General features: G+C 45.0%; 1 protein-coding gene across 4 annotated transcripts; it reads right to left on the bottom strand.

Moving 5' to 3' along the window:
- Positions 1–2,721: 2,721 nt before the first annotated feature.
- On the bottom strand, positions 2,722–10,675 carry LOC149308330 (uncharacterized). Of its 4 annotated transcripts, none has more exons than XM_089535624.1 (7): positions 10,628–10,675; positions 8,259–8,345; positions 6,885–7,107; positions 5,937–6,082; positions 5,022–5,138; positions 3,989–4,117; positions 2,722–2,921 (listed from the first exon to the last, which is right to left on the bottom strand). In XM_089535624.1, the coding sequence occupies exons 1-7, from the start codon at positions 10,661–10,663 to the stop codon at positions 2,904–2,906; spliced, it is 756 nt and encodes a 251-aa protein (XP_089391750.1). In that variant the 5' UTR covers positions 10,664–10,675; the 3' UTR covers positions 2,722–2,903. The 4 variants fall into 4 exon arrangements, with proteins under 4 accessions (XP_089391750.1, XP_089391751.1, XP_089391749.1 ...); XM_089535625.1 differs by lacking the exon at positions 10,628–10,675 and adding an exon at positions 10,057–10,088; XM_089535623.1 differs by lacking the exon at positions 10,628–10,675 and adding an exon at positions 9,958–10,044.
- Positions 10,676–11,415: the final 740 nt, after the last annotated feature.

Raw genomic sequence — 11,415 nt, 5'->3', positions numbered from 1 at the left:
AACCGTGAGCCAATAATCCAGCAACTTCCAGTCTCCGCTCCTGCGGGCACTTTATAAATAGGATAGACTTTCACCCGCATCCAGAAATAGGAACTGAGGTTATCTGAGCCAAAGAAGGCACAGCTGACCATGAACATCCACGCTGTGTCACTCGACGGATGGAGACGTAAAAACATTCCGGTGAGGGACATTTAGATGGGAGATTTAAAACAACTACAATGACGACATCGTCAACAGGTGCCTAATGGATGTAGCCCAAAGTTTTACTTTATTTATTTGAGTTGTTGTGTGTGTTGTTTGTCTTCAAGTTGCTTCGGACTTATGGTGACCCTATCATGAGGTTTTCTTGGCAAGTTTCTTCAGAGGGGTTTTGCCATTGCCATCCTCTGAGGCTGAGAGAGTGTGACTTGCTGTGGGGCTTACATGGCTGAGATGGGATTCAAACCCTGGTCTCCAGAGTCATACTCACAATGCTCAAACCACTACACCACGCTGGCTCCCCTTTTTGATTTAAACTGTTAATTCTTTGTGTTAAAGCTGTTAAATTCTTGTTTTTGTGTGCCCTCAAGTCATGGATTCGCCTTAGTCGGAAGCAATTAGAAGGCACACAACAAAACAAACAAAAGTAGAATGCAAGCTGAACATGAGCCAACAGTGTGATGCAGCAGTCAAAAAGACCAATGTAATTCCAAGCTGTATGAATAGGAGTATAACTCCCCAGTTGGGAAAAGTCATCGTTGTGCACCTCCAAGACATTTCCAATTCATGGCAACCCTGAGGTTTTCTCAGGCTGAGAGTGTGCAACTTGCTCAAGGTCACCCAATGGGTTTCCATGTCCGAGCGGGGATTTGAACCTCGTTCTCCTGAGTCATCGTCCAACACTCAAACCACTACACCATTCTGGCTATTGAAGAAAGTCGTACTACAACCCTATCCTGTTTTGGTTAGACCAGAAAGTTTCCATTGCCCGAGGACTCGGAGGTAATGTCCCACCAAATCCAACAGTCAGTACAGTCAGCCCTCCACATTTGCAGCTTTGACTTTTGTTCTGGTTCTTTGTGGATTTGATTATTTACATTTTAGATTAATATGTCCTCTCTAGGAATCTCTAGGTCCTCCAGCGCAACTCTGCCAGAAGTTAACCATAGAGTTGTGCTGGAGACCTTAGAAAAAACACTTCTCTAGGCAGTTGTAGTTCCTCCAGCATGATTCCATGATCAACCTCTGACAGATGTTGACCATAGATTTGCACTAGAGGACCTGGGAATTACTAGAGAGATAAAAAGAATAGTGTACTTTTATTTGTGGTTTTGCCACATTCATTTGGGGGGGGGGGGTCCTTCACCCTGAACCCTGGTGAATATGGAGGGACCGCTGTATATCCCTGGCACCTCTATTGTACATTAAAAACATTGGGGGAAGAAGCGGTACATAAATTTGACTTTGCAAATCACTGCAAAGATGAGCTGGGAAGCATTCCGGATCAGAGGTCCATTATAGACCCACATGTCGGGGAAATTGTTGCATTACGGCGTTATTTATAAGCACATTGGATGCAGGGTGAGTTACGCCGAGCATCCGATGGGTCTCGAAATAGGATGTTGACACAGAGGACCATGAGTCACTCCAATCGCACCCACACTCTCAATAAAAATAAAAGCTTGCCAGGCATTTCAGTGACAGCTGTCAAAACTATTCCTTCCAGCTCATACAGAAGCAAAGCCAAAAGAAATAGCAAGGAACTGGACAGGCCAAAAATATAGACTGCCCTATTTTGGTGCGTAATACCTCCAGGTTGGTTGGGCTACAATAGTCCCGACTTTGCAGGGAAAACCCTCATTAATCCTTTGCCCTCCCATTTCCCCAATTCCTTTTAAAATGTCCTGGTTTCTTTTTCCTCCTCTACTTCCATCCTCAGTTTATTTCCATTGCTGCAAATGGAGGTCAGAGCCCAAAAGGAGTTTGCAAATTGTTGTGCCTTGTAAAATATATATAAAACTTAGGAAGATTTGTTAAAAGCTAGGAAAAAGGGTAATGGACTATATAAGTAATATGTGGGGTAAAATGGTTCACATATATAACGGTACAGAGTTTGCATTTAACAACGATCCTAAGTTAGGATTAGATGGAGTAGATGTTTTAGGAACAGTTTGGGGGGGGGGGGAGTGTTAAAAACCACGGCCTGTTACAGACTGCCAAAATAAAGCTGCTTCGGGTCTCTTTGGAGGTATGCTATTTAAATGATGCATGGGTCCTAAGAGTCCGGAGGTCGTGCCAAAGCCACACTCCATTTCTAAGCACTGGAGTGTGGCTTTGGCGCAACCTCCAGACTCTTGGGACCCATGCATCATTTAAACAGCATACCTCCAAAGAGACCCGAAGCAGCTTTATTTTGGCAGTCTGTAACAGGCCCAAGAAACGTTAGCACTGGAAGTCAAGCTTGAAAGAATATATAAGAAGATGGATTATATGTATATAGGTTTTAAATGTGATGATACTGGTTTGATAGTGTAATGTGTGTTGTAAAATGTTAAGCAAAGTGCAAAAGGAGTTTGCACTCCATTAACTCAAAAGGCAGAGAGGATGGGATTTCATAGATGAAAACCAGGACATGTGGAGACAGGCCGAACCAGTTTTTCTGCATCTATAAAATCTGACCGGAAAAAGAAAAGACAACCATGGGAAGCGGCTGAGTACCAAAGTGAAAAAACAAGACTTTATTGCAAATTTCCACAACAATTAAGAGAAAAAACAATTATTACAATCATCAACCGGCTGAACCACCGGAATCCGTAAGAGAGATGCGAACACTGGACCCATAGGCAGAAGGGAAAGGGGAGGAAGACTCCAAAGGAAGGTGTCCATATTTTATAACTTCTCAGCCAGGAAAGAAATCGCTCACATCAAGGCTCTGCGTCTTTCTGGAAGGGGAACAAAAATAGTTTGACTTGCGATAAGTTATCACAAGGTTTTGGGAAGAACGGCGGCCAAGTCCTTGTCTTGCCCAGAGCTCAGAAGTAGCCACAGGCAGCTCTCTGTATCTACAGATTCAACCACCAATGCCTTGAAAATATTCCTATATATACATATATACACACACACACATATACAGGTATATATATATTTTCCAAAGAGCAAACCTGGATTTAGCCATTTCAGATAAGGGACCCCAATATTTTGCAATGCCATTGTATTTAATGGGACTTACACATCAATGGATTTTAGGATACCTACACCAAATATTCCATAAACATATATATATTTTATTTGTTTATTTATTTGTATACCGCTATTCCAAAGATCATAGCCGTGAACAGCAAGTAAGCTAATTAGCAAATAAGCTAATTACATCAATGGATTTTAGGATACCAACACCAAATATTCCACATATATATATATATATATATATATATATATATCCCAAAGAGCAAACCCAGATTTGGCCATTGTAGATAAGGGAGCCCAATATTTTACACTGCCATTGTATTTAATGGGACTGAGCATCCATGGATTTTGGGATATCCAAACTTGTTGGGAAATTGTTATATGATGACAGCTGCAAGAATATTGCATGCATCTAACAGGGAAAAGAAAGCATGTCCGCTTGGAAAGGAATGGATCCTGAAGTTATACGATTACATGGAGATTGATAAATTGACTCATTTGATTAAAAAAAAGAACTCATTAGTTTTAAGACAGATTGGGGACCATTGATTAATTACGAGATACAAGTTTAGTTATTGGTTTGGAATGTGAGAAAGCAATCGATACAAAGACTAAGACTAAGTGATATGTTAAGAATACCAAATCATTTGAAATAAGAGGAAAATAAGGAAGATATATAAATGTGGAGTCAAAACAAAGATACTGGCTATTATTGGAAACTGGATTCTGGACACAGAGCAGGTCTAGCACAGCTCCCGATCTTGACCTTTCTCTTTGGAAATCACTAGCAAAAGACCGTAAAACCTCCCTCCATTTGACATACTTGGCACTTGCGGGATGCACGGTCCTCGCTTCCATCCCCCAAAGTCTGGCAATCTGGGGCCCTTTCGCTCTCGGCTCTGGGTTCGGGAACCGCGGCGATGGCCATCTCATCTTCATTGTTCAGAGCCTCCTAAGATGGTTCAGAAAAGGATCACACACACTAGAGGTTGTGTCTCACAAGACTAGAGTTCCCTCCTGTATCCAAGAGATCCAACCACTCCATTCCCTGCCAACCTCAAATTTGGTCGCTCCCCTCCAAAAAAAACAACCCCTCTGCTTGTTCCTGGCCACCTTTCTTATTTTGCTGTCTGAAACAAAGGGCAAGAGGGTGCCCTACTTCTCCCTCCACTGAGTTAACAAGCAACTTTTGCATCTTGAAGTCCCTTTTGCAGCAATTGGAATAAACTGAGGGCGAAGGGTGACAAAGAGAGAGAAACGGGGCATTTTAAAAGCAGCTGGGAAAGTGGGATGGCAGAGGATTAACCAAAACTGTCCCTGCCAAGTTGGGACAGTTGGAGGCAATAGAAATGCAGGACAGATCTAAGACTTCAAGGGGATTCAGGAGCTTGTAGTCCAAACACAAATTTGCAAGATCAGGATGAATCGGGATTGTCCTTGCCAAACTGGGAAGGTTAGAAGGTATGCTTTCTATGCAAACCTTTAACTCTTGTGATTTCCAAATTCTGGCCTTCTTCCAGGTGTTTAGGACTTCAGCTCCCAGAATCTCAAACCATTTGCCAAGATGGCTGAGGCTTCTGGGAGCTAAAGTCCAAAGCTGGACCAGAGTTTGGGAATCGTTGCAACTGCTTGGGGTAAAGGAACATGCAACGTTCTTAATACATACTATGTGCTTTATGCTTTTTAATCGTTTTTAAAACAAATAAGTTGTGTTTTTATGGGACTGATTGCCATGTTTTAAACCTTTCGTGTCACATAGTTTCAGCTACTTTTTCTTAACTTGTAAACTGGACATTTGGTGAGGAAAAGCCTGGATGCAAACCCAAGAAAGGAAGAGTACGGTGCTCCTTTTGTACCTGCAGAGTGGGATGTTCCTTCAGCATCACCATCCCGTTCTTCTCCTCGAACTCCAGGTCGGTCTCTGTGCTGTTGTGGGATTTATACTCCTCACTGTCTGTCTCTGACTTTGTGGGCTGGAAAGAGAGAAAAGAAGGCAATGAGAAGGCACTCTGTTGCATAAAGACTTGGGCCACACTTTGCACGGATCTTGCAAAGTTGGGCTTGATGTTCCAAAAATATTACACAGTCCCCCTTTATCCAGCGGTTTGCTTTCCATGGTTTCACTTATCCACAGTCTATCGCCATCTCAAAACTATTTGGATAAATCAATTCCACACAAATGTGAACCAGATGCAGATCAGAATCGGTTTAAATTTACCCTATGGCCATCTGGAGTGGGGTTTTTGAATGCATTCATTCGTCAATGTGAACCACAAGTGGGTTATTTTATTTTATTTTGCTGCAAGAAAATGCGATTAGGGCAAATGTAGTGTGAACCACGCTCCACTGCCAAACTGATCCATCGATTCGGATCGCAAGTGGGAATGTGGCTCATACGTCCCATAATGTATAAGCATTATTCCACATTGCCTTAAGAAGCTTGAAGGAGGGAGTGGGATGGATGGAGATCTGTTTTAGATAGATAGATAGATTTGGATGGGAAGGGAATTGAGCAGATTCGTGATTTGGTTGCCACATCGCACACCAAGCCTAGGAGGCACAGGAAAAGCATTACCTGGAAGAAGCGGGCAAGGATGTGTGTAGAGCCGCCATAGCCTGGAACAGCCTACCTTTCAATGCCCATCACTGGCATTTCACAACAGGAGAAGCTGGGGACCCTCTTGCCCTGCTTCTGGATTTTCTAGTAGGCATCCGATTTGCCATGGGGCAAGTTGAATTGCCAAAGAGATGCCCCCCCAGCACCCCAATACCTCGTAGGTTGAGTCCTCAGGGTCATCTTCCTCCGGCAATTCCTGGAGGAGCGTTTCCATCCAACACTGGTGCTCTTCCAGCAAGACGTCGTCCTGCTTCCTCTTACTCCCTTTGCCCGACGGGTTCACCGACATGTTCAGAGTCTCTGCAAGAAAGAGAGGCAAGGGCCTCATTACTCTGAAGGCACCGGATCCTGTCTGATTTTGCAAGCTAAGCCAGGACAGCCCTGGACAGTCCTTGAATGGGAGACCGCCAACAAAGCCCAGGTGCTGGAGGCTCTTTTCCAGAGGAAGAAACTGGCCAAACCACCTCTGAGGATTCCTGGCCTAAGAAAACTGTATTTAGAGCAGGCCTAGATACCCCAAAAGGCACCAGGTGGTGTCTGATTTTGCAAGCTAAGCAGGGTCAGCCCTGGTTAGTCCTTTGATGGGAGGCAACCAACAAATATCAGGCGTTGGAGGCTCTTTTTCAAACAAAGGAACTGGCAAAATCACCTCTGAGTATTCCTTACCAAAGAAAACCCCTTTTAGGTCTATATATAAAAGCACCAGATCCCATCTGATTTTGGAAGCTAAGCAGGGCCCACCCTGGTTGGTGCTTGGATGAGAGACCACCAATGAATACCAAGGCTTTATTTCAGATGAAGGAATTGGCCAAACCAACTCTGAGTCTTCCTGGCCTAAGAAAACCCTCTGAAATTCATGGGGTTGCCATAAGGGCAACCTGAGGGTACATACACAGGACTAGTGAATTATTATATAGGGTAGGAAGCAGATTAATATATAAGGATGATTATATAGGGTAGAAAGTGTAGTGAGCTGGGATTTAGTAAGCAGAAAGGTTGGGGGAGTCTTGGTTTGCACCAAACGTTCATGGCTTTCTCCAGTGGCATAAAAAAGTCTAACAGTGATAATGATAATCTCTGCTCTTTCTCCACTATTTCTTACCTTTGGGGATGCAAGATCCCCCATTGGTGTCTGGATAACTCAGCTCCCGCTCAAGCCGCCTGGGAAGCAAGGCTAGGATAAGCCGGGCTATGATTCCCAGTCGCTTTTTGGCATGCTGTACTGGTCTTGCTGGCGAGCGGACTGGGCGTTTCAAGCCTGCGAGGGCATCTCTTCTCCTACGGAGGGCTGAGCAAATGGAGATGAATTTCTGAAGAATCGGGATCTGAACAGCATGAGAAGGGTAGAAAAAATTCCAACTGAAACACACAGGACTTGAACACCGGACTCCCAACTTAATCATATTGGACACATCTGTCCCATGCGCTCCAACGTTTCCAAGATGGAAACTGGGACCAAAGCGGCCAAGTAACATCAAGATGGAAAAAGTTATAAATGCAGAACAACCTATGCAAGTTATGAATGAAGAGGAAGACAGAAGTTTGGAGGTGCTGCAGCAGTTTGCTTTTGCCAGAACCGACTGGGAAGGGCAAGACTTTGCCCTTTTCTCCCTCTTGCAAAGCTCCAGTCCACACTGCAGAAATAACCCAGTTTGACACCACTTTAATTTCCCTGGCTCAATGCTAGACGATTCTGGGAACCATAGCTTTGTGAAACATTTAGCCTTCTCTGTCCGAAATCTCTGGTGGTGCCACAACAAACTACGATTCCCAAGATTCCTGAGCACTGAGCCAAGGCAGTTAAAGCCGTGTCAAACTGGATTATTTCTGCAGTGTGGATTGGATTTCATGGAGTGCAAACTATTTACAGTTTGCAGCAATTGGCATAAACTGAGGACCAAGGGGGGAAAGGGAGAAACTGGGACATTTTCAAAGAAGCAAGAAAGTGGGACGGCAGATAGATGCAGAAATTCCCAAACTTTGGTCGTCCAGGTGTTTTGGACTTCAGCTCCCAGAAGCCCCAGCCAGCTTGGCTAACACTCAGGAAATTCAAGGAACTGAAGTCCAAAACATCTGGAGAACCAACGTTTGGGAATCACTGGAGTTTCCATGACTAGGCGGAGATTCGAATCCAGGTCTCTGGAGTCACAGCTCAGCACTCAAACCATGACTCACCAGGGCTGGTTTTGGCAACCCTATAGAATGAGATCTAAGCTGGAATTTCTAGGGCAGTGATGGTGAACCTATGGCACGCGTGCCAGAGGGGGCACTCAGAGCCCTCTCTTTGGGCACACACACCATCATCCCAACACAGACTTCACTAGAGTTTGTCATTAGAAATCCAGAGGGATGTGGCACTTTGCAATAAATAAGTGGCGTTTGGGTTGCAGTTTGGGCACTCGGTCGCTAAAAGGTTCTCCACCACTGTTCTAGGGGAAGGTGCCCACGTTGGCAAGGGTTTCCAAAGACAACTTACCAGATACCTCAGTGGGCAGAGGCGAACAATTCTTTCCAGCCACATCCTCACATACCTCCTCAGAGTTCCCTGGAGGGCAAGTTCATCCTAAGGATAAAACAGAAAGGCAAAACTCAGCAATCATAGAATCAGAGAGATGGAAAACCATCCTTTCCAACCCTATTCTGCCCATGCAAAGCACGCCCAACAGACAGCAATTGAAGGAAACTGAAGCCCAAAGGAGGAAAGTGGGAGGGAGAGACAGAAACCGGGGCCTTTTAAACGCAGCTGGAAAAAGTGGGATGGCAGAGGATTAACCGGGAACATTCTTGCCCCATTGTGATTGTTGGAAAGTGTTGAGCAGCACAGCTGCTGCCAATGATAATATTAATGGCCTTCTTTTCTATCCAGCTCAAAGCTTTCTGTGTATTCTTCCTTTTGTTCTATGGCATTTCTAGCCAGTTCAAACCTTTTTGTGTTTTCCTCTTCTCTATTAATTTTGTGCTATGGGCTTTTAATAATAATAATAATAATAATAATAATAATAATAGCCCAAAGGCAAAGGTGTACCTTTAAAAATGGTAGTATAAACCACTCTGGGAAGCTGCTCAGCTGCAGACCCAAGATGAGAACTGAATGGATGGGTAAGTTGCTGGAGTTTTACTTTCTTTTATGGCATTTGAAACTGTTGTATATGGGTGATATTAAAAATATGGCTTTTAAAAGGTTTTTCATTATTGTGTGTGTGTGTTTTCGGAGGGTAGTTGCTGTAGTTTTGTGCCTTTGAGTCACCTGGGTTTATGGTGACCCCTTCCTACAGTTTTCTGGGCAAGATTTCTCCAGGAGTGGTTTGCCTTTGCCTTACTCTGAGGCTGAGAGAGTGTGACTTGCCCAAGGTGGGTCTCCACGGTTAAGCAGGGATTCGAACCCACATCCCCGCCAGAGTCCTAGTCTAACCCTCAAACACTGGTTCTCCTTGTGGGTCTGCAACCCATCCCAGAGTCCAGAAAACCAGTGGTCATCCCAGTTTGAAAGGATACTGGTGTTGGGGCGTGTGGAAAGACACGCTGTGTCCACCACGACCTCCTGCAGAGTTGAACCACGTCGACAGGACGCCAGGGAGAAGGAATCTGTGGAGATGTGACTGCAAATGGCCTTGAGCTCCAGGCTTGAGAAATAACGACACTAACAAGCCTTCACTCTTCACGAGGGCTTTAATCTTCGTTTGCATTATTTACAAAATGTATTGGACAACCGTCTCTAATACAGTGCTCCTGCGTCATACACGGGTGAGCTTTATGCGGACTTGAGCTTACGCGCTCAAGCCGTGGGGAGCGCGTGGGGTGGAAGGGGTGGCGAGTCCCATTCAATTGAATGGCCGCATGTGCCCGTGGCGCCCGTGCGCCACCATGCACTAGCCTCATTGTTTCCAATGGGGCTTGAGCATAGGCAGAATTCGCCTTACGCGGAGGGATCCAGAACGGATCCCCTGCATAAGGAGAGGGCCAACTGTACACACTATTTACACCAACCATGGCCTGTTACAGACTGCCAAAATAAAGCTGCTTCGGGTCTCTTTGGAGGTATGCTATTTAAATGATGCATGGGTCCTAAGAGTCCGGAGGTCGCGCCAAAGCCACACTCCATTCCTAAGCACTGGAGTGCAGCTTTGGTGCAGCTTCCGGATTCTTAGGATGCATGCATCATTTAAACAGCATACCTCCAAAGAGACCCGAAGCAGCTTTATTTTGGTAGTCTGTAACAGGCCCATCTCTCTGTCTCTCAGAATGACCAACCACACAGAGGCAGTTGCTCTCACACAACAACAGTCTCACTCTCCCTCAGTGACAGTTGAGAACGACAGTTGACAGTTTCATCAACATTCCCAAAGTGCGCTGTTTGGATGCTGACACATTAACTGCCACTGGAGCTGTAAATTACCTGCACAACAGCTCCCCCTAGTGGCCACACCAATGTCATTTCCTGACAACTGGGACTGGTCCAAACGAATTAACGCTGCACTCCCAGCTCAAGAAAACCCCATCTTTTCCCATGGGTTTGCTTTCTGTTTGGTTCGGGGTAGACAAACTTTGCTTCATGCACCAAGTTATTTTCAAATATTGTGTATAAAATAACCATTGGTCTATAAGGTATCTATGAAATAGATGGATTTTGTGTTTAGAGTTGGGTCCCAACTCCAAGATATATGTGCAAATATATACACACACACACGCAAATATTCCACATTCAGAAATCCAAACCACTTCTGGCTCCAAGCAATTCAGAGAAGTATTTTCTTCCAGAGGCCTTTAAGTCTGAAAACTACAAATTCCAAGGGCCTGTTTGCTCCGACCCTGCATGGCAAAATCCCTCTTCTGCCATTGTCCTACCTGGCCAAGAGCTGGCTTCTCTTTCTCCAACACCATTGCAGCTGAGCCAAGATGGTCCTTCAAGTGGGCTAGCAGCTTAGCTTTAAATAGGGCCGCCTCCCCAGGCAATTTCTCAACTTTTTGGAGAGGCTAGGATTTGCAGCCCTGATCCCCAAGACACTTACCTGTGGGCTGCTTCAAAGCATGGAGCCAGGGGGTGTTCGTTGTTGTGTGGCTTCAAGTCGTGTCTGACTCATGGCAACCCTAAGGCCAACCTATCGTGGGGATTTTTTGGCAAGATATTGTTCAGAGGAGGTTTGCCATTGTCTTCCTCTGAGGCTGAGAATGTAGGACATGCCCAAGGCTGAGCTGGGATTTTTGAAGCCTGGCCTCCAGATTCCCTATGCCACACTGGCTCTTTCCAGGGTGTGTATCCAACATTGCACAGACAAAAGCCAGGAGGTGTTGCTCTGCAACATCAGAGTGAGATCAAGACGACAAAAGTTATAAACGTAGAAGAACAGATCTGTTAGGAAAGGCTGCAGCTGTTTGTTTTTGCCCAAACCAACTGGGAAGGGCAAGATTTCATCTTCTGTTTCTGCGATTCCAAAAACTACTTTGGCATTTTGAAATGTGAAGGGCCCATATGCCGAAATAGAGACATTGTGCACCTACCTGAAAGCAGCATTTCCAGTTCATGGGTCCAAAACTGGAATCCCTACCTTCAACTCTGACTTGTCACTGACTCATCTTTCAAATGACTCCTTTCTGGGTTGAGTCATCTTTCCCCCCCCTGAGATGAGCATGAT

Source organism: Sceloporus occidentalis, unplaced genomic scaffold (assembly GCF_023333645.1).
Source record: "Sceloporus occidentalis isolate IW3139 unplaced genomic scaffold, rSceOcc1.0.p SCAF_8, whole genome shotgun sequence".
Taxonomy (NCBI): Eukaryota; Metazoa; Chordata; class Lepidosauria; order Squamata; family Phrynosomatidae; genus Sceloporus; species Sceloporus occidentalis.
The sequence above is the reverse complement of the archived record's forward strand: the minus strand, read 5'-3'. Positions and strand labels throughout refer to the sequence as shown.